The sequence below is a fragment of the Styela clava genome, chromosome 11 (genome assembly GCF_964204865.1).
Source record: "Styela clava chromosome 11, kaStyClav1.hap1.2, whole genome shotgun sequence".
NCBI classification, from domain to species: Eukaryota; Metazoa; Chordata; class Ascidiacea; order Stolidobranchia; family Styelidae; genus Styela; species Styela clava.
The window spans coordinates 2415302-2439891 of record NC_135260.1 but is presented as its reverse complement, the minus strand read 5'-3'; the positions used below and the strand labels follow the sequence as shown (position 1 = coordinate 2439891).

General features: G+C 36.9%; 1 protein-coding gene across 1 annotated transcript; it reads left to right on the top strand.

The window, feature by feature from the left end:
• The first annotated feature begins 355 nt into the window (after positions 1–355).
• On the top strand, positions 356–23431 carry LOC120347797 (phosphatidate cytidylyltransferase 2-like). The gene is made up of 11 exons (XM_039417897.2): positions 356–551; positions 1188–1298; positions 1765–1875; positions 3155–3328; positions 4734–4853; positions 5027–5197; positions 7819–7887; positions 9533–9682; positions 11506–11640; positions 13285–13485; positions 14098–23431. Exons 1-11 carry the CDS (start codon positions 504–506, stop codon positions 14104–14106), a joined length of 1299 nt encoding a protein of 432 aa, XP_039273831.2. The 5' UTR covers positions 356–503; the 3' UTR covers positions 14107–23431.
• Positions 23432–24590: the final 1159 nt, after the last annotated feature.

The following is a 24590-nucleotide window of genomic DNA, read 5'->3' as shown; positions in this document are numbered from 1 at the left end:
GCTCTCGTCAGGTTACCAGCCCATATCGAGTATGAGATTAGTTTAGTTGAATTAGGCAGTTATTTTGCTTCAGATGCTTGGAATTGATGGTAGAGGATACGGTAACGGTAACCGACTACCGGTAGCGGTTGCTTGCTTGCGACGTCAAAGAGTCCAGACCTCTCGCACAAATTCTACATAGTCTTTTTTTTTCAGTTTATTTATTTTTATTTTTTTATTGTTGCTGATATTATCGTATTTTTAATGTTTATTTTCTGATTTGTTATTGAAAATAAACTTAACTATGCGCCACTTGATGACGTCAAAAATACGCCCTTCGCCATGGTTGAGTAATTAACTGTCAATCAATTGAAAAGTAAACAAATCGTCATTTTCCGTGTCGCTGAGGTTTTGTCCTTTTTCAAAGAATTTTGCTGGTTTTATTGCAGCAATAGATTCAAAGTTTAAACGATTGGATTACTGAATATCATCTTAAATTGGAGAATATTTAATAGGAATTGAAAATGGAAACGAGACAACGCAAAAAGCATTCAATTGACAAAGCTGGAGAGGTGAATTTATGATTCTTTTTTTTTTTAGTTTTTTTATGCCGACTGCGAACCCAGGTATTATTTTCGGTGCTGCCAACAACTGAACAATACCTTACGGTTGTGGTTCATCCTATTATGTCAGTCAGTAGTTTATTTCATCTCATGTCGAAGGTACACATTGTACAAACATAATCATTGAGAATGACTGAATGATAAAAAAAATGCATGCATTGCTGAGTGTGGAGAGAGTAAAACCAGTAATGTATATCGAACAGCTTCATCTATGAGGGCTAACTATGCTAAGAGTTAGGTATGCGCTCGTCATTGCACTTCTGATTATTCTGTGTGGGTTCCCAGGTTCCATTTATGTGTGGGAGGATTGGTGGACCCCGCGTCATTGGCCGCCGGGCTTAATAGTTGATCATGTAACTTCTACAGTACTAGGCAGTTACAGCTTTCTTTGCCATCAAGCCCATTCATCTGTAAGCAAAATACTTCTTGGTATGATTAAGCCGTCTTATGGGCTTTTCTCTCCCCTGAGATAAATATGAAATATGTAAAATCCTATCCACCGAAGAACAAATAAGGTTTACAAGCTGCAGAAGACCATCATTTTATATTGTCATAATTGCTTTTACCAAACAAATTTTTTCCCAGGAAAGAGATTCTGCAGGGGATTCTCCAAGTGATGAGTTGTCAGCCCCAGAGCCTCATCCTCCTGCTGTTCAGAGGGATGACACTCCTGAGATCCTAAAAGAGGCTTTGAAGGTAAATATTCGGTTTTATATGAAATTTTTATATAGAAAACCGTGCAGTGCACAAGGATCTGAAAGTTGCAATTGATATATCAGTTGCTATTTTTTTTATTTTTTATACTTGAATAAGCTCATTGCTTTCTGAGATATCTTTTTGGTCTGGTTAGTCATAGTTTAGAGCAGTGGTTCCCAAACTTTTATGTCTTGTGGCCCTCTTTTCGAGGCTTTCAGCACTCATGACTCTCCTGTTTATCATTACGGTGGTATTTATTTTTCCAAATCCCATCATGTTCAAACGATTTATGCTCAACAAAGGGAAAAATCTCTGTGAAATAACCTTATCATGCAATGAAACTGGGAAGAAAGGGGAGTTTTCTTGGAAAAGGAAAAGTAAAACCTGTTTTGCGCCTAGCATGGGAATATATTCCTCTCCATTTATGAAAAGCTGATTCATTTTATTATTCATCATTTTATTTCAGGATTTGCCTCCAAAATGGAAAAATTGGTGGATTCGAGGATTTTTCACAATTTTTATGTTACTTGGATTTTTATTGCTGGTCTGGGGGGGACCTTTCGCTTTCATGCTTATTGTGAGTAAAATTTTTGTATTGTTTGCCTTTTTGTAGCTGTAGGACTGCTATTTCATAATGTTATCTGGAATTCTGTTCTCTGACGGTAGTGGAGTGGCTTGACTTGTTTCACGGCAGTTCACAGGTCGGCAACCTTTAGCATTTAAAGAGCCATTTGGCATCGTTTCAATCAAACTTGAACCTACTCAGAGTCGCAACATCTAATGCAGGGGTGGGCAACTCCTCTAGTCGGCGGGCCGGATGTGGGAAAATGAAGTTCTCGGTGGGCCGGATTATAACATGACTAGTATTTATATTTATTCGCTAATGCAAGAAAGAAATATATAAATCATGTTTAAAGTAAAGTTTAAACTTTACAAAAAATACAGACCAAAAAACACATAATGAATTTATCATAATGTACTAAAAGTGTAATAATGTAATATCATAATGTACAGTCAGCGGGCCAGTTAAAATCTCGTCGCGGGCCGTATGTTGCCCACCCCTGTTCTAATGTAATGTCAGTGGCTATTAAAACTCCTCATCCTCCTTAAACCACTTATGATGCAATAATCTAGTTCTTGCTAAGTAGAAGACAAAAATAATACGAGTGATGATAATATAGTTCAGTCTATGACAAAATGAAAAGAACTCGAGAAAATGTGTTTTGACAGATTTAAATCATTTCAAATGCGCCCTATTTTTACAGCTAGCGACTTATATTCTGGAAACCGCTATGATGCGTAATTAGTGAGGAGCAGTGTTCCCTCTAAGGTGTGCGCACGCACACAGCTTTCAGAGGCTGCGCACACGCGGAGATTCACTGCGCACAGACCTATTTCGATGTAATGTAACAATGTTCTCGGTGTGCAGGTTGAGAAAGTTTGTTGTTGGCCCACTCATTACCCGGTTAGAACGCCAAAATTTCTTCATTGATTTTTGCACAAATATTAGTCATTTCCAAAAAAGTGCGCACACACCAAAATTTCCGCGCACACATACTACAAAAAATTAGAGGGAACATTGGTGAGGGGTATTTGGCTTTATGCATGCCCTCCCTTTCATTGAATCTCTACTGCTTATAAAGGAAAACTGCTGTAAAACCCCCTTTTGAAATAAAAAAAAAAAACATTTTTTGTATCATACAACATAATTTTTCGCAACTTGAAACGCTTTTCAGAACTTCAAGTGCTAGCTGTTATGGTCTAAATTGGCAATTAGAAATTTTAGAATCCCCCCCTCCCTTCTTTAAAGGTTCCTAGCTACGTTCCCTGCAATAAACTACTCAATTTCCTCTCAGATCATCGCTATACAAGTTAAATGCTTCCACGAGATTATCACGATCGGCCACCAGTTTTACCGTTCCTACGATCTTCCATGGTTTCGAACTCTGAGTTGGTATTTTCTTGTCTGTTCGAATTACTTCTTCTATGGAGAAACTCGAGCTGAAATGTTCTCAAATCTGATGGACTATGTAAGTTGAATTATCACTTTCTTTTTTTGGCGCTTCCGTAGTATGTGAACCAAGATGGCGGACACCTGAACATAGTATGTGTGCCAGGTTAGGGTTAAACCATAATTTTATTCCAAATTTCCTTTAAGTTCTATTATGAGTTCGGGGACTAGCCAAGTGCCTCCCGTAGTATTTGTACCTGAAATTATGGCCTAACCCTAACCAGGTACACATACTACGTTCCGGTGTTGTCCGTCATCTTGGTTTACATACTAAGGGAGTACCCTTTTTTTGCTTTCAACAAGGCTTTTTATAAGCAATCTCTGATAAATTGGAAACATTGAGATATACTTGAAATTTTTTAAACAGCTAAGGGGATTTATCGATACCATTTAATATTTCGCCCCACGATCGTGTATTAAATGAAGTAAAAATACTTGAACAATTACTGATTGAAAGAGCAACAAACCTGGTTAAGAAATATTGAGAACTGACTTCATAACAAAATTGAAATTATAACTTCATAGACACAATGTATGTGTGTGTGTCAGTGTGTAACAAGACTATCAAATTACTTCGAACAATCAGTACTTTTAAATAATGGGGATTGAATATTTTGAATCAAACTGATGTTTATGAAACATGTAAGCCAGTTTGTAAACACCAGCTTTCATAAATAAATGCAAAAATACTTTCTAAATGGTGAATTATAGGAAGAATTTTGTTGAATCAATTCTTGATTAACGAAACACAATATGGATTTTGCTTCCTCTACGTATTTCGCTGAGTCATATCATGTGTCATCTCACATATAAGTTTTCAATTATGAACACATAATAGTAGTGGTTTTAGAAATATTGTGACTCATAGTTGAAAATTTTGTTACAGTCTTTTGTATTCATACTGGAGTATTCGCCCTGGTTTTGTCATATCTATATTTATTTTTCGTTTAGGCTTCAACAGTGTTTCCCAACTTCTTCTCATCCGTGACCTACTTATGGTGCACAAAAAATTCTGTGGCTCATTAACTTACTCATGCACGGAAATCACATTGAAATAAATTTTTTTGAAGGATGGGCACTCTCTTTTTAAAAATTGAAGTGTCATCACTATCCGCAGCAAAAAGGGCATCATTATTCATTGCTGCTACATGCGAAGTTTGACTAATTTGTCACTAACTCTAGTAATATTTAATAGGTTTGTGGCCTACTTAAAAATGTTTCTATGATTCAATGTTTCCTGGTTGAGAAGTGTTGGCTATAATGAATTGAAAATCATTTAATAAACACCAAATCTTAATATATCACTAATTTCGATTGTCAGTTCACATATTGGGTAGCTTCAAATCGTCTTCAAAAATCAAATACCCCAGGATTGTCACACTGAACAATATATTTATGATATGTGTTGTTTTTTTATTTTTCAGAAATTTGTCTCCATTCTTCTCAAATACCATCGTTTGATCTCGTTCACTTTATATCTCATTGGTTTTATGCTCTTTGTTCTGAGTTTGGTAAAAAAACGATACAGATTGCAGTTTTTCATGGTAAGTTTTGTAAGTTTTTGCATCCCAAGGGGCAATTAGGGAACCACTGCTTAATAGGATTTGAACCTGCGTGGGATAATCACGCTTTGATGTAAGCATATTCCCAGCGCTTAGCAAAATGTGACAACAGCTGAGCCGCCTACACAATAATATCATTATAATTCATTTTACAGTTTGGCTGGACTCATGTCACTCTGTTGATTATTGTCAGCCAGTCTCATCTCATCATGACCAACCTACTGGACGGGATGGTGTGGCTTTTGGTTCCCGTTTCCATGGTGATTTGTAACGATAGCATGGCGTACATTACTGGATTTTTCTTTGGAAGGACACCCTTGATTAAGGTAAGCATTATGAAGCAGACTTCCCTATCTTTTTTGATCTAAAGACCACCAACATTGCACCTACTCACCCGGAAGTAAAAAAAAACTGTTCTATGTCATCCCATAAAATACAGTTTACATCAGCGGTGGGTAAATTACGGCCCACGGGCCAAATCCGGCCCGTTGGGTAGTTCAATATGGCCCGCCTAATGCTGTCACAACCAAACTAAAACCAAATTTTGATGTTTTAGCTAAAAAAATAGCTCGAGGAATTTGTTGAGATTGTGATTAAATTAGTTCTGGCACAAGGCTCATTGTTTTCCATTTTTGGTTTGGAAACACTATAAATATTGTGCATAAAATGTAACTTTTTACGTCACACTTACATGGCACCAGGGATGGCCAATACCGAATAGTTCACTATTTCGAATACATTCGAAATTATTATTTTCGAATATGAAATTTCGAATACTTCGAAAATAAAATCCAGTAATAGAATCTAAGTGTATGAAGGAATTTTCATACAATAAACAATGGAATAACTTCTATCTACAACCTGGATATATTACCAGGCATTTCATGTTTGCAGATTATTGCGATATATATTTTATATAACATGAGTTGTGTTAATTAACAGAATTAAAATAATACGACAAGGCATTTTAAATAGTGGTATCGGTGATGGATTTGAATGCGTGCGCAACACAAAATCATCCTAGTAAAACGCCCATACTTTTAAATACCAACCATTATCCAAATTATTTGTCAAAAAGCGGGATAAAGTATGAGTTCTTTTTCAGACTTGTGACAATTTTTTCGTGAGTACAAAAATACGAATCAAAAATTGATTATATTCGGGAACTTTACCACACATTTTAAGTCCGCAGATCGCCGTTGTATGTTTGTGTAATAATACTTTTATTATTTTATAAATACGAAAAAAGGGTTCAAAAACTATTTATAATCGGGTAGTTTACCACACATTCAATGTCCACAGATCACCGTTGTATTTTGTAAATACGAAAATAGGAATCAAAAATTAGTATCAATCGCGAGTTTGCCTCACAATTTATGTCCACAGAATGCCGTGATATTGTGCCCAAATATAATTAATTTTTGATTCTTATTTTCGTACTCACGAAAAAATTGTCACAAGTCGGAAAAATAATTTATACTTTATTACACATTCAAGTCCACAAATCGCCGTTGTATTTTTGAGTTATAATAGTTTTAATATTTTGTAAATACGAATCCGAAATTAATTATAATTGGGCAGTTTACCACACATTTCATGCCCACAAATACCCGTGGTATTTGGTATTAATACATTATCGATACTTTTGACCATCATTATCAAAATTATTTGCCAGAAAGCGGGTGAGAGTATTTTTCCAATAAATCAACTTGTTTCCCAACTTGTGACAATTTATTGGATATCGTAACAATTACGGCTATAAATACCGTATTTCCCGGCTAATAAGTCTACATGGCAAATAGGACGATGTATATTTTTAGCACTCAAAAAAGGGGGTTTTCCATATAGGCCTCCAAGAAGACGGGTAGAAAAATTGTTCCCTGTTGTTCAGTTATGCTAATATGCGCTAATATTGATGTTTAGAACCAGATCACGTTTGTTTAGTAGAATCATACTCACAGAATTAACTATTTTTAACAATAAAGCGGTAATTTTAGGTTAAAAATCACAATCATTTTGAACAATCTATAATTTTATAGGGTCAGAACAGAACCAGATCATGTTTGTTTGGTAGAACCATACTCACGGAATTAACTATTCTCAACAACGAAGCGGTAAATTTAAATTATAAAGCGGCAATCATCATAACACAAATTATGCTTGAGAAGACTAATGCGAAAAATAAGCAGGCCACATAGAAATAAAATAAACATGCTTTCTCTATAAGACGCCCCTCCCCCCAAAAAATCGAGCCAAAATTGGGTCTAGAAAAGCGACTTATTAGCCGGGAAATACGGGGATTGTCGATTTTTCGACTAATGGAAATGATTTTGTGAATTAAAAGACGAATGTCTGCAATGTCCACCAACGCAAACGTGCAAATGTGTCGCAACACTATGCGACGTACATTCGCGCTGAATATAAACAATCAAAATGCCGACTCTATTTCATCGTCATTACAATACGTGAGAAAGCGTAAAAAGTCGTTTGAAGATTCCGGTAAAACGAAACACCTTACGGTGAAAAGTGACTACTATTCGTAATTATTCGGAAAAGAGCCGAAAAGGTATTCGAATACCTTGATATTCGAATAATTTCGAATATTCGATTCGTTTTGGACAACCCTGCATTGCACACCAGTCTAAATGGGCGAAATTTTTGGCCCCTGGTTCAAAAACCTTGCCCCCCCCTGGTTTACATATCAGATCAAGTGTCAATCGGGGGCGTAAACATTGAGAACTTTAAAATTTTGTTTTGAAGTCGGTTCTCTATATATCTTAACCAGGTTTGTTTTACTTCAATCATTCTTCATTTAAGTTTTTTACATCAATCAATACACTTTCATAAATCCTATATTCACCATTAGTTGCATAAAGCACATTGACGTACTTTTACTCAATTCAATACACAAAGTATTTAAGCTGTAAAAATTTGAAATTGTTTTCAGCTTTCTCCTAAGAAGACATGGGAGGGATTCATTGGAGGCGGGATATTCACTGTATTGCTGGGATGGATTGTGAGTAAATTATATTTTGATGTTATTGGAGTTTGGGGGAGAGTTTGCTTTTAAACAGTATTTTTTTAAATAATTGCTCAGAGTAAGGCTAAAAGCACTTACTCAGGAACGAACAAGAATTCGGAGACGGTTATGTGCAACTACTGAAGTGCCAAGAGCACTGATATATTCAAAAAAAAGCATTGATTGGTCTATCGTTGACTTATTGCTGATTGGTCATTGTTACGGAAAATAACAAGGAAATCGATGCTCGGTGCAACATCCAATATATTATGCTGCATTAGACACCAACAACGGTTTAACCGATCAATTCTGTTCCAAATACCGAACATATTTGTCCAGTTAATGGTCGAAGTAATTTCATTTAAACACCCAACCTTTACTATATTCAAATCCCAATAGCACTAATCTCCAAATAGATCGGCTTACCGGTTATAATCTGAAACTAATCAGGGGTTCAAATTCATGGAAAATATTGATTAATCAATAGAGTAATACTAGGTAATTTGAGTTGTATAGTGGTATGTGTATACCTTGGTGTATGAGCTTTGTGACAGCGGTTTCCAATCGGGGCCAAGGGCCTCTCGAGGGGGCCACAAAAAAATTTGAGGGGCCACAATGCCAGGCGCAATACTGATTTTTCTTTCCACTTTACAAGAAAACTCTCCGTTCTTTCTGGGCTATGAAAAAAAAGGTTAGAATCTTTGTTGTTTTATGTTGTGCCTTTGGCGCCAACAAATCAGAGATTTCAATTTATGGAAAATATTGATTAATCAATAAAGTAATTCTCTGTAATTGAGAGCTGAGACGTGCTTAAGATTTCTATTAGTGAAGGAACTACTATAGTGTCTGAGCCAGTGGTTTCCAACCTTTTATGGCTCGTGGCTTTTTTTAGTAGCTTTTTAGCACTCCTCATGTCTCCTGTTTATCATTCCAGTGGTATTTATAGTGTTATTATGATTGGTAGATTCCAAATTTCATTATGTTCAAACAATTAATGCTCAACAAAATGAAAATACCCTGTGAAATAACCTTGTCAAGCAATAAAACTAGAAAGAACGGGAGGTAAAATCAGTTTTGCGACTTCTATGGTTTATGGCCCCCTTAGTGGGCCCTGGGGCCCTGATTGAGAAACGCTGGTCTAAGCTGTATCAAACGAAGCATAGTGATATATCACTCAGTCAAGCAATTTTCTCAGTTATATGAATCAGGCATTCTCTGACTGCTCTCATGGCTCTGATGTTATCTTCTTTGGCATTGTGTTCGGCACTCCAGCTTGATGCACAACCTGATAACCCAAACCTGGACACATACATTCAGCTTGTGCGCCATCTTGGTGCACATACTTCGGGAGCACCTTGTGCTTTGTGTATGTTTAATGAATGTGTTGTTGCACCAAAATGGCGCACAACCTGAATATAGTATATGTACCCGGTTAGGGTTATCAGGTTGTGCGCCATCTTGGTGCACACACTTTTTGAGCGCCTAATAAACACTAAAAATATAACAATTAACTCAATCTTGGCAAGTATACGTTAGAAACGTACCATAACAAGAGAGTGATGCTTAGATATGTGGGCGCAGGGTCCAAAACAAAATACTTACACAAAAAAAAATGAAAATTTCATCAATATTTTCTCATCAGTTTGCAGGGTACCTGAGCCAGTATAAATTCCTGGTTTGTCCGACAGAAATCAGAGCAAATTTCCAGGTCTACACGGATTGCGAGTTGCCTTCAACTTTTCTACCAGCTGAATATGAAATCCCACTGTTCGTACAAGTCTTCCTAAAACTGGTATGTTCTGTATTATAGCTAATCATTTTGGGGTTAAATAGAAAAGCAGCAACATCATAATCTGTGGATAAATGTAAATATTCTGACTAGATACGCTTGATTGAATTTCTGTGTTCGACTTTTCTACTAACTGAATATGAAATACCACTGTTTTTTTTAAGTCTTCCTAAAACTTGTATGAGTTTGTATCATCTAGTATTTTTGGCAGTATCATCTTAATATGTGAATTACAAAGATAATTCTGGCTGTCATGGTTCATTGATTTTTTATGATGAATGAATCTGACAACTAAATATAAACTCTCACTATTTTATAATTTTGTTGAAAATTGGGTAAATTATTTGTGTTGAAATATTACTATGGTGTGATTTGGCAGCATCACTCTAATCTGTAAATCAAGGAGAATATTCTGTCTAGTCATGGTCCATTGATTATATTCGGTGAATGAGTCTACCAACTGAATATGAAATCCCACTGTTTATTCAAGTCTTGCTAAAAAGTGTATGTTCTGTATTATGGATATTTGGCGCGGCGGTGTGGCTCAACGGGCTAAGCGTTAGGAATACGCTCGCCACCGCACCTCTAACTACTCTGCGTGGGTTCGCAGGTTCGAATCCCATGCAGGGATGGTTATGTGCGAGAGGATTGCTGGACTCCTCGCCGTCGTTGGGTGGTTCACGTAACCGCTGGTCGGTTACGGCTTCCTCCACCTCCAAGTCCATGTCTCCGAAAACAAACAATACAGTAAATCTAATCCCATACCCGACTTGGAATGGTAACCGGGCGAGAGGCCGTGGTTCGCCATATGAATAAGCCGTCTTATCGGCTTTCCTCTCCCCCGGGATAAATATGTAAATCCTATCCTATCCTATTTTGGGGGGTAAATAGATAGGCAGCACAATTATTATCTGTCAATCATTAAATATATTCTGGATGGATAGTCATGCTCCATTGACTTTTGTACCCACTTGATCTGGAATCCCACTGTTTTGCAAGTCTTCCTAAAACTGTTATAATTTTGTATTTTAGATGGGGCAGCACATTTGTTATATGTAAATTGATAAGAATATTCTGGCTAGTTATGCTTATTGATTTCCATGCAGTGGTGGATGAGTCTACCAGCTAAAATACAAGATTCCATGAATTTTAATCCTTGAATTCTGAAACCAATTTTTGGGTCTGAGCTGTTGATGGGCGCCAGATGCTTCCAGTCACTTCTTGGCTCCTGTTTTTTTAATGGCCTTAGCTGCTGCCTTGGTTTCTTCCACATTCCCGGCCTTCTTGGTAGTTTCCTTGATGACTCCTTTCCTTGATGATGAGCATTTTGTGTTGAAGTAGTTTGGCAGCATTATCGGGTCTGGTATAGTTCAGTACCACATGCACTTCTAGTTGGCTTGGCTCAACAATTTTTGCATATGTCAATCCTGACTACGAAAATTTCTTCACAGTGGCGTAATAAGGCCCACCAAAGTATGCGGATGGTTGTCCAAAGCACAGACGATCACCCGAAATCGAGCAAGCTATTTCTCTCGTTTTCTGGTCACAACGATCACGATAGGAGAGAGATTGTCGGCTTTAGCGAGTTTGTTATCGACAACGCCGATGCCATTTCGGGCAATCGTAATTATACTTTGGCAAGCCCTATGATGTGATGGTGACGTCATATTGACGTAATTTTTGGATGGCATAGTCAGGTTGGGGTTAGGAATAACATATGCAAAATTCGTTATGCTACGCCCACTGGAACTATACCAGACTCGCATTATCCTAGTAGCAAATCAATAAGGAATATTCAGATCGTTTATGCTTCACTGATTTTACAGGTTGGGCTGCAGATGACTACATTTACTGCAATACCATTCCAGCTACATTGCCTTGCTATTGGAATGTTCAGTTCCATCATTGCACCGTTTGGAGGATTCTTTGCCAGTGGCTTCAAGAGAGCTTTCAAAGTTAAGGTATGGACGTATTTCAGATATTTATTTTACAAGGTGACCCAAAACGAAAAGGAACCCAGTCTGTTTAGAACGCGGGCCGGATCCGACCAAGTGAAATGTTTTATCCGGCCCACTTGTACCTACTGAAAATACAACCATAGTTTTATGGATATAAATTTTTGGTACTCCACCTATCAAGTTTAATCATATAAAACAGTGGCCCTTAAACTTTTTGAGTTGCGTCATCGTTTTAGAATTTGTCAAGTCTCAGCGCCACCTCAAAAATAACTATCTATCAATAAGCTACAAATAACAGATAGTAAGACGAAAGTATGTTTTATGGAACTTAAATAATGAAATAATTGAAAAGTTTGAAAAACAGCCAAAATTTGTCACAACAGCTGCAATCTCTAAACAATAAGGAAATGTAAATACAGTATTTGCTCGTTTTATCGCCCGATCTTTATTAAGGGCCCGTTTGAATAGCTGCCCGTGTGAACAGAACATAAAAATAAATAAGGGCCAGTGCTCGAATACCCACCCGATGTAAAAGCTGATTTTTCAGTGGTAGAGGACAATAGGAAATAAGAAGCGCTTTTGTCACAACGCTGTTGAATTTCAAGCGCCAGTGGATAACACTCACGTCTCAGGCGTCCAAGTACATAACAGATAGCATTAGTTACGTAACACCGTGGTTCTCAAACTAAGCAGCGCGACAACCAAGTGCGTCGTTTCAATATTGATAGGGCGTCGCAAAAATTTTCTTCTTTTGCGGATTTGTACCTGCGGTGCGTAGAAAAAGTCAAAATTTTCGTTGTTCTCGTTTAAATCATACTTGAGAACTGGAAATAACAATATATTAATTATTGTAACGATCGAAAATAACAAGCGCCCGTGCTTGAATAAGGGCGGGTTTGAAGGGCCCGGTTAGTGAGTTGGTTCAATAAAATATGGGCCCGGGCTACAAAACGAGCAAATACAGTATCCAAAATAATGCGACAAGGGTCAAATCTAACAAATATTTTCATTTTTAATCAGCTCCACACCCCCTCAAAAAATAGTCCCTCCCAGAACACGTCCCCCGATTGATAACCACTGATACAAAACAAATAACTGTCTTATTATCACCAATCACCATACCCGACATAAACTGGTGACCAGATGAGATTTTGTATAATCACAAATAAGTTTTCCTATGACTCTATGGGCCTTTCCCCGAGCATCGACTTCCTTGCTTACTTCGTGACATTAGCCAATCAGCATGATACAAAAAGTGACGTTTTCAGTTGTGTTTCGGAAACTTAAATATAAATCAGATAATTTAATGATCGCTCTGTCTTCCTAGGTGTTTTAATTTAATTTCAGTAATGAAAATGAGTGTAGAAATAGCTGTGATAGACTAGACTAAAATTTTTTACCGGTCCTTTTAAAAAACAGATTGTTGTATGCGATAAATCATAATGATGGTTTGAAACACATACCCCATTTTACAGGCGCCAACTCAAAAAAAGCACTCTTAAAATAGCCCCGAAAATTTTGCAATGGTAAATTATAGGAAGAATTTTTTGAAGGTCAAAGGTCGGGGAGAGGTCCATAGTTCAAAGGCTATGTTGGCTTGGCAAGGTATAAACTGTTTTACCAAGCTTCATTCGCTTTTACTCTCAGGACTTCGGAGACGTGATTCCAGGGCATGGAGGAATGATGGATCGATTCGATTGCCAATTCCTCGTTGCGACGTTTGTTTTCGTCTACATGTCAGCGTTCATTCGTGTACCAACTCCAAACAAAATTCTACCGACAATTTTCGCGATGAAAACTGAAGACCAGCTGTGGCTATTTGAGAGATTGAGAACACATTTGAATCAGGTGAGGCAATTTTTCGAAACCGGGAAGAAATTCCGGCGCTCTCAAAGTATGTGCACCAAGATGGCGCACATCATGAATATAGTATGTTTACCAGGTTAGGGTTCAGGATGTGCACCATCTTGGCGCACATACACTCTCAAAATAAGTATCACTAATTTTGCTATCATAAGGTATAGGTAGAATTTCTTCAGCGTCGAGGGGACATCCATCAGAGCGTGTACTCGTCGATATATTGACAATATATTCTTGCATTCAGGAGATTTAACAAACTTAATAGATTCGACGTCGCTTAGCCAAATGGTACATAGCTGAAGCCTTACTTCCACATGAGCCCTTAGTGGGGGCTAAAGGGTCGAATTTTTGGAATCAGTCCCAATTCTGATACATATCTCGGCACCATGGTCGTTTAAAATTTATCTGGATTGGTGGAGCTCCCGAAGTATGTGCACCAAGATGGCGCACAACATGAACATAGTATGTGTACCAGGTTAGGTTTCAGGTTGTGCGCCATATACTTCGGGAGCGCTGAATTAGGTTATTTTGGAACACTGTTGTTAAAGTGTTTTATCTTTTTACCACGAATTTACCTTTAAAGTATATTCTTGCATTCAGGAGATATAACAAACTCCAGCAGATTGAAGCCTACACCATTTGCACTGAATCAATGAAGAAAAATTCTATGTTGCGTTCGTGAAAGATTCGTATTTTTTCAAGAGTCTGTCTCACTGTGTGTTTGTGTGTCGAACTGGGCATATTTGAATACCCGATTATTCCAGAATCAAATCGAATATATTTTTTTTAAATCGAGTCTCGAATACTCGGAAGTAATGTGTAATTGTGTATGATTTTTTCATTGTAATGGTTCTCCAGACACATTAATTACTGAAAGCATGGAATTCATCACACACAATAGGAAACATGTTGCATAATTAACTCACTTGGAAGAAAAGAGTCATTTGATTTAGGTAGATTTGCATTTTTAAAATATGGCTTCGATAAAAAAAATTCACTTCGACCTTTCACGGCAAAAAAAAACAAGATGGCGCCGATTCAAAAATTTCTTCTGAATGTCCAGCCCTATTTATGTGTGAAGGTGTACTGATATGTTGATTATGTATGCAGTTGTTCAAAATATATATCTATATATATAAGTAGTTAAAATTTGATTTTAAGAACTTTTTAGTGGTTTTCAATCTTTTTTTTTGCCACCACCATCATTTTTTTTACAAAAACGCATAGCTGGGTTCAAATCCTGTTTCATTTGGTCTGAAGTATCTTTCAAAGGTGTTTTCAGATTTTCACTATGAGCATGGCCTCTAAACAAGCATATGTTGGTGAATATAGTTCTTCCACAGTGATACATTTATTACTTATCAATCTTGATGTTGATAGGTATTTTTTTGTCTGCCCATTTGTGCACGCGATATCTCATGAAAGCGAGGTTGGATCTGCTCCAGATATTGCATGTGCATTCATCATATCTCGGACCAGAAGCCTATTGATTTTGGATGAATTATGTCGTATATTTAGCGAGTTATTAATCAATTAGTGATGGGACATGTGGTGTCACTATAGAGTCATGAATTGAAATCGCAGTCTTTGGTCTCCAACCGATATTTTAGTTTATATATCAGAGGTGTGCAGGGCCACAACTCGGCCCGCCAAGTCATTCAGTTTGGCTCTTGTCAATACTCAGTTTTTTTTTCCACCAAAGATAAAATCCTAATCTAAGAGTTTAGGTTTAAAAAGGTGCTCACATGGCTCTTGTGGCTGAGTAAAATCTTTCGCCGTTTCGCTTGGGGCCTTTATTGCTGTAAGGCTAGGTGAAAATTTTGAAATCTGTTGTGCACGTGGAAAAACTGATTTCTTTGTGTGGCCCAGCAAGATGTCAGGAGGTATATGGCCCACTGACAAAAATATTGCACACTCCTGTTGTATATAAAAATAAGCTTGTCCAAAGCCTTGCTCAAAGTGTTAAACTCCCTATATAAAGTCTATTTGAATTTTGAATCCAGGCTTCCCAACGTGTTCTTGTTTTTGTCGTGACCACCACTATTTTGTGTGAAAATAGGTACAGCTTACTTCAGTGGTTCTCCCCCCCCCAAACCCCCCACCCGAAGGCTTTTAGCTCCCATTGCCCTCTTGTTTATCATTTTAGTGGTATTTATAGTGTTATTTTGATTGGTAGATTCCAAATCCCATTATGTTCAAACAATTCATGCGTAACAAAGTGAAAACAAAAACTGTGAAATAACCTTGTCAAGCAATAAAAATAGGAAGAACAGGGCGTTTTCTTGTAAATTAAACATCAAACCAGTTTTGCACCTAGCATTGTGGCCCCTCCCAACTGCCCTTTATCCTTTTGGGGGTCATAGGCCCTTGGTTGGGAATCACTGATTTACCTATAAGCGGATGGTTGAAAAAGCAGGTTCAAGTTTTCAAAATTTGTAATAGTTTAATAATAATGTGTTTAAAAAAGTAATTCTTAAAAATTTGAATAAAAAATTGAACGCTTGTCCTATTTTAACAAGTTCCAATTTTCCTTCAAATATTTCACTGATACTACATTTTCCCTGTTCTGTAAGAATGTGATTTGTGTCACTTATTACGCTTACCTGTCTATAAAAACTTTTGTAAAATGAATTTGAATCTCAACTTATTTTACTTGTTGTAAACATTGCAGATAAGATATAAGTGCTGATAAGACTGTTTATTTAGATAAGAAGGGTGTGAATAATCATATTTTGTCGTTTTTTTGTCATCCCATTGCAATTTTGGGGAGGCTCGAATCTTTTACTCAACTCAGGTAAACATTTATCTTAAGCACGACATGACTTGATATATATAACTAAGGGATGTGCAACCTGCGGCCAACTGGTCAAATGCGGCCCACATGAAAAAATTGTGCGGTCCGCGGAGGAGTGCAAACTTTGCGTGGTTTGACAAACAAGTTTTTATTTTAGTTTATTCTGGAACATACAAAGCCTATTCCTGATTCCAATTCATTATCTATGCCAGTGGCGGGCAAAAATTTTTAGTATAAGTTCCGCATGCAGCAAGTCGGAAATATGTGAAGGCCGCATAATTTTTCAAATTAATAATATTAGAATACAGTGTACTGAAAAGAACTTTACACCGACATATAATAATAATATTTCAAAGTATATATAGCGAGGCCATATCATAAGTAGTTGAAACCACCAACGCAGCGACAAACATTTGATCATTGGGTTGTAAGATTTGTCGTTTGACTGATTTAAATTAAATTCCACACTACTATTTTCATACTAAAACCTATTTTGTTCCAATCGTTGATGAAAACTCTTTCAACTGCTTAATGGATTAAAAGAAAATGGTACGCTACAGTTTCTCTTATTAAAATTTTGATAATATATAATTAGTGAGAAGAGCCGCATAAAAACTTCGACGAGCCATGGTTTGCCCGCCCTTGATCTATGCCTATGACGTTACAATGCCTTAACAGCTAGCTTGTGCTAACAACGCATGTCACAAGATTAATAACTAAAATTTTTGTGCCTGCAACTACTAGAAAATCTATGTTGAATCAAGGTGCGGCCCACGTTTCACTCCGTTACTTATATCTGGCCCTCCTGTATTAAAGGTTGCACACCCCAAATCTATATGCAATAACTCGGACTGAGCCAATTACCAAGAATTGACTCGTGGTTTCTGGACTTCTAGGCAGTTCTGTGTTAGCTGTGCGTTTATGATTATATATATTCATTTCTTCATCATTTTTTTAATGTTCAAATATTCATGATTTTATGCATACTATGTTTGAAAGATTGTTTTTATCTTTTGCTTTTTCATGTTTCTTCTACGTCTTAGTTAAGAACAAGTCTCTATACCAGGGGTTCTTAAACTTAGCCTGTGAAGAGGTAAACTATCACTCACGAATCCCCACACTAAATTTTAAAAATTAAAATTACTTTTGGAACTTATAAATAATGTCATATTTGAATTACCGCCTTGTTGCTGCATTCAAACTAAAATTACTTCATTCAATGATTCTGGTGCATGCGCTGCTTAGTATTTAAAAAAATTTAGTATTTTAATAAGTAAACGGATAGCTCACAAAGTCTCTGTTTCTCTCACGAAGCCTTTGGGCTTCATACAAAGCACTTCGAGGAGCAAGCTCTGGACTAGTGGTTTTCAAACTGTATTATTCATGGCCCTTTTAACTGACTCTCAATTGTTATGGCCCCCTGCTTTCCAATGAAAATACCTTGTTTTTTCATGTGTTCCATCAGTTGTTTTATTCCCCATGTTTAATGATAAAAAGTCAGCAATAAAGTAAAACAGTACTGTCAAAAAAATTGGGCAATTACAGTCAATTTACCTTAAATTAGTGTTGTCATAGGAAATTTAACCTAGTTCGAGGTCTCCGCTTAGGGCCGCCGAATCTTGATGTTGATAGGTATTTTTTTGTCTGCCCATTTGTGCACGCGATATCTCATGAAAGCGAGGTTGGATCTGCTCCAGATATTGCATGTGCATTCATCATATCTCGGACCAGAAGCCTATTGATTTTGGATGAATTATGTCGTATATTTAGCGAGTTATTAATCAATTAGTGATGGGACATGTGGTGTCACTATAGAGTCATGAATTGAAATCGCAGTCTTTGGTCTCCAACCGATATTTTAGTTTATATATCAGAGGTGTGCAGGGCCACAACTCGGCCCGCCAAGTCATTCAGTTTGGCTCTTGTCAATACTCAGTTTTTTTTTCCACCAAAGATAAAATCCTAATCTAAGAGTTTAGGTTTAAAAAGGTGCTCACATGGCTCTTGTGGCTGAGTAAAATCTTTCGCCGTTTCGCTTGGGGCCTTTATTGCTGTAAGGCTAGGTGAAAATTTTGAAATCTGTTGTGCACGTGGAAAAACTGATTTCTTTGTGTGGCCCAGCAAGATGTCAGGAGGTATATGGCCCACTGACAAAAATATTGCACACTCCTGTTGTATATAAAAATAAGCTTGTCCAAAGCCTTGCTCAAAGTGTTAAACTCCCTATATAAAGTCTATTTGAATTTTGAATCCAGGCTTCCCAACGTGTTCTTGTTTTTGTCGTGACCACCACTATTTTGTGTGAAAATAGGTACAGCTTACTTCAGTGGTTCTCCCCCCCCCAAACCCCCCACCCGAAGGCTTTTAGCTCCCATTGCCCTCTTGTTTATCATTTTAGTGGTATTTATAGTGTTATTTTGATTGGTAGATTCCAAATCCCATTATGTTCAAACAATTCATGCGCAACAAAGTGAAAACAAAAACTGTGAAATAACCTTGTCAAGCAATAAAAATAGGAAGAACAGGGCGTTTTCTTGTAAATTAAACATCAAACCAGTTTTGCACCTAGCATTGTGGCCCCTCCCAACTGCCCTTTATCCTTTTGGGGGTCATAGGCCCTTGGTTGGGAATCACTGATTTACCTATAAGCGGATGGTTGAAAAAGCAGGTTCAAGTTTTCAAAATTTGTAATAGTTTAATAATAATGTGTTTAAAAAAGTAATTCTTAAAAATTTGAATAAAAAATTGAACGCTTGTCCTATTTTAACAAGTTCCAATTTTCCTTCAAATATTTCACTGATACTACATTTTCCCTGTTCTGTAAGAATGTGATTTGTGTCACTTATTACGCTTACCTGTCTATAAAAACTTTTGTAAAATGAATTTGAATCTCAACTTATTTTACTTGTTGTAAACATTGCAGATAAGATATAAGTGCTGATAAGACTGTTTATTTAGATAAGAAGGGTGTGAATAATCATATTTTGTCGTTTTTTTGTCATCCCATTGCAATTTTGGGGAGGCTCGAATCTTTTACTCAACTCAGGTAAACATTTATCTTAAGCACGACATGACTTGATATATATAACTAAGGGATGTGCAACCTGCGGCCAACTGGTCAAATGCGGCCCACATGAAAAAATTGTGCGGTCCGCGGAGGAGTGCAAACTTTGCGTGGTTTGACAAACAAGTTTTTATTTTAGTTTATTCTGGAACATACAAAGCCTATTCCTGATTCCAATTCATTATCTATGCCAGTGGCGGGCAAAAATTTTTAGTATAAGTTCCGCATGCAGCAAGTCGGAAATATGTGAAGGCCGCATAATTTTTCAAATTAATAATATTAGAATACAGTGTACTGAAAAGAACTTTACACCGACATATAATAATAATATTTCAAAGTATATATAGCGAGGCCATATCATAAGTAGTTGAAACCACCAACGCAGCGACAAACATTTGATCATTGGGTTGTAAGATTTGTCGTTTGACTGATTTAAATTAAATTCCACACTACTATTTTCATACTAAAACCTATTTTGTTCCAATCGTTGATGAAAACTCTTTCAACTGCTTAATGGATTAAAAGAAAATGGTACGCTACAGTTTCTCTTATTAAAATTTTGATAATATATAATTAGTGAGAAGAGCCGCATAAAAACTTCGGCGAGCCATGGTTTGCCCGCCCTTGATCTATGCCTATGACGTTACAATGCCTTAACAGCTAGCTTGTGCTAACAACGCATGTCACAAGATTAATAACTAAAATTTTTGTGCCTGCAACTACTAGAAAATCTATGTTGAATCAAGGTGCGGCCCACGTTTCACTCCGTTACTTATATCTGGCCCTCCTGTATTAAAGGTTGCACACCCCAAATCTATATGCAATAACTCGGACTGAGCCAATTACCAAGAATTGACTCGTGGTTTCTGGATTTCTAGGCAGTTCTGTGTTAGCTGTGCGTTTGTAATTATATATATTCATTTCTTCATCATTTTTATTGTTCAAATTTCATGATTTTATGCATACTATGTTTGAAAGATTGTTTTTATCTTCTGCTTTTTCATGTTTCTTCTACGTCTTAGTTAAGAACAAGGCTTTATATCAGGGGTTCTCAAACTTAGCCTGTGAAGAGGTAAACTATCACTCACGAATCCCCACACTAAATTTTAAAAATTAAAATTACCATTGGAACTTATAAATAATGTCATATTTGAATTACCACCTTGTTGCTGCATTCAAACTAAAATTACTTTATTTAATGATTCTGATGTATGCGCTGCTTAGTATTTGAAAAATATTAAGTATTTTAATAAGTAAACGAATAGCTCACAAAGTCTCTGTTTCTCTCACGAAGCCTTTTGGCTTCATACAGAGCACTTCGAGGAGCAAGCTCTGGACTAGTGGTTCCCAAACTGTATTATTCATGGCCCTTTTAACTGGCTCTTAATTTCTATGGCCCCCTGCTTTTCAATGAAAATACCTTGTTTTTTCATGTGTTCCATTTGTTGTTTTATTGACCATGTTCAATGATAAAAAGTCAGCAAATGACAGTAAAACAGTAAATGCATTACTGTCAAAAAAATTAGGCAATTACAGTCAATTTACCTTAAATTAGTGTCGTCATTGGAAATTTGTACCTAGTTCGAGGGTTCTGCTTGTGGCCGCCAAAGAATTGTTTTATGGCCCTTTTGAGGGCCAGAAGAGTTTGACGATACCTGCTCTTTACCAAGGTTTCCTAAGCTCTATTGGTTTTAACAAAAAATTATCTGTAACTGATGATTTTCAGAGAGAATGGAAGATTCTGTATATGTATGGTAAACGTGGGCTGTAGCATAAATACGTCAAAAAAGCATGTTTTAATTTTTTAGTATAAACTGTATTTCTCTGTTTCAAGGTCAATTTTTGTGAATAAGGGTTGTGTATTATGCATTGGTATAGAAAATATCAAAAAAAAATATTATTCAATCTTTTATGTATACCTGGCTAATATTTCTCAACTATATTAATCTTAAGTCGTTGTGTTTGTTGAATAATCATTGGGGAGGCAATCACTCGACTTGAGTTGGATTCTAGTTGCTCAAAATAACTCAACTGATCCAAATATAATGATCTGGACTGAGGGGTGTGTCTAACGGGGGGCTACCTGGAAGCGTTATAGGGGTGACTTTGTTGCTTAGTTTGATGATTCAAATAATAATTAAACAAACAATTCACTCTTACTTGAATTAATTCATTCTCATAACAATATCTATAACTTGTTATCACCCCGATTTATTTTGAAGTTCGGTATAAGGGGCATCATTATCAGAAACTCACTCCGGCAGCAAAAGAGTTTGATATGCCCCCTGCTCAGATTTATTATCAACTTAGTTAGACTAACTTAACACGGTGATTCCACTCGTGCTGCGTTTATCAAAGACTAAAGTAATCTAAATTAATTGAAACCTTGACTCTACCAACTGCTAGCAAGACATAATTCTGTCATTGACCCGACTTCCGTCCCTAGCCAACACTGAAAATTTTTTGCTGTCGTGAATGTGTTGAAAACGATATTATTTTATTTTTTTCTAATATACTATATCTTCATGTTTGCTGACTAAATAATTGTTTTTGTTGGTTATGATATTTATTTTACAAAGCATGGTGATTTTATCTTATTATATATAGCTATTTGTAATTATTAGAAAATGTTAAAGTTACTTTTTAAATTGATGGATTCCCCGAATTTAATTTTTTAAGGGCGATAAATCTTCATTCTGTATCAGTAGTTTCCAGTCTTTTTTTAATGCACATCTCTCCCTTTGACTAGTATTCGGTATCCTATATACAGGGCTGCCATTGATATGAACCCAAAAATTAGGACATCGTGGAAACGTAATAATAAGATAACAAAGAACGAAATAAACAAAATGTAATCATGCCAGTGCAACCCGCGTCAAATCATACTTTGAATTAGAAAGAATCTGCTCCAGCAGTTCTCTTTACTTGAAAACTATCTGTTCCATCTCACTTCTGAGTTGACTTTCACTTGTAGAATTAAATGAGATTAAAATTCGATTGACTATTGTATTTTGATACAAGTTACATGAACTGAGCTTTGCCGGTAGACAATTGTTTTGACCTTGTAATAATGGATTTGCTGTTATTACGTCATGAATTGGGGCTTCCGAAGTATGCGAACCAAGATGGCGGACATCGGAATGTAATATGTGTACTAGGTTAGGGTTAGGCCATAATTTTAGCTATAAATACTACGGGAGGCTTTTGGATAGTCTTCGAACTGATAATAGGACTAAAATTCGGAAAATTGGAAAAAAACTATCGCCTGACCCTAACCTGTTAAGTTCCGATGTCCGCCATCTTGGCTCGCATACTTCGGGAGCACCCATGAATTGGAGTAGCAATCAATGTGGTTCTAATATCATTTTTAGCAAAACGATAATACAATCGACCAATCTATGAACCCGGTATAAGAACGTTAACTCAACTCCTAAAATAAGCACAACTGTCAAAATAAGGACGTTATGGCAGCCCTGCCTATATACCTCCTTCAACATGCTTGAAATATTCAAATTTTTACAGTTTGAATTATGTATCAATATTTGTAAAAAATATAGAATGCAAAGAGATATTTATGTACTTCCTCAAAATCAAGTAAGCGATTCCCAAGCAGGAAGGGAATTCCCCCCCCCCATTTGGGAGTACTGGTGGGACATTGCATTTCTGAGTCACCCAAACTTTTAACCACCCCCCAATTGTGTTTGGTAACCTGTCGATGCTCTTCGAATTAGGGCATTTTTATATTTTCTGAAATTTATATCGTTTTTCATCAGTGTAAAAATACATCGACTGCAAAGTAATATTGCAGTATCTCCTCAAAATCATAAAGCGTTTCCCAAGCACGGAATTCCACCCTGTGTGTAAAACGCGGAGTATTCATACTAGTGGGATGGGCCTTTTTTGAGGCACCCAAACTTTTTTCAACCCCCAAATGTGCTGAATCTTTTCAAATTAGACATTTTTATTATCACTGAAATGTATATCGGTTTTTGTTTAGAAGCACATACTACCTGTTTTATGCATCTTTGATTTATTATGTATTTTCACCCAGAAATTATATGTGCTGTGACATATCAGGTACTGAACTGATTTTGTGTAAGTGATAGTGCTGAGGAGGGGGGGGGGGATAAAAAAAATTAAATTGGGCTGCATTTTGAAAATTCTGTAATTGCTTACCAGTAGGACATATAAGTTATGGAAGTTTTCTTTATAAAAGTGGGCGGAGGGAGAGTCGGGAGTTATTAACTTTTAAAAGAAATGTGCTCAAAGCAAGGTCGCACGCATTGATTCAGAAGTACATAAAACTGTTCTCTGAGCGAAGTGCGATCACTGCAGTTCTACTCCCGTAGTATGTGTACCAGGCAAGGGTAAGGGCATAATTTTATTCCGATTTTCTTTATTTTAGTTTTATTATGAGTTTGAGGACTGTCTGCGTTAGCCAAGTGAATATGACTGCCCATATGTTTCAGTCCCTTTACACAACTTGATGTGAAGTAGGCGAATAAAATTGGTTACCTCCATATTGGTACACACACTTCTGGAGCGCCGAAATGGCACTATAAAGAATCATAATGTAGAATTACGCCTTGGTAAATGATGAAAGACACGAGACTTAGGTAGTTCATGTCGATATAAACAGGAAAACCTGTGAAAGAGCGCGCAACCTGTCAGCCGCGGTTCAAAGGGCGCCCACAAGAAAAATTGTGCGGCCCGAGGAGAAGTGCCAATTTTGAATGATATGCGGCCCGCAAATGAGTTTTATTTTAGTTTAATCTGGTAGGTGCGAGTAGTTCCAATCCTATTGCGTTGCAAAGCTTATACCTGAATCCAATTTATTGTCTATGTCTATGACGTTACAATGTCCTAACAGCTAGTTTGTGCGAAGCGAACGACGCATGTCATGAGATCAATAACCAAAATGTTTGGTACTTCCGAAGTATGTGAACCAAGATGGCGGACACCGGAACGTAGTATGTGTACCACGTTAGGGTTAGGCCATAATTTTATCCCAATTTTCTTTATTTTAGTTCTATCACGAGTTCGGGGACTAGCCAAGTGACTCCGTAGTATTTGTACCTGAAATTATTGGCGCGGCGGTGTGGCTCAACGGGCCAAGCACGCCACCGCACCTCTAATTACTCTGCGTGGGTTCGCAGGTTCGAATCCCATGCAGGGATGGTTATGTGCGAGAGGATTGCTGGACTCATCGCCGTCGTTGGGTGGTTCACGTAACCG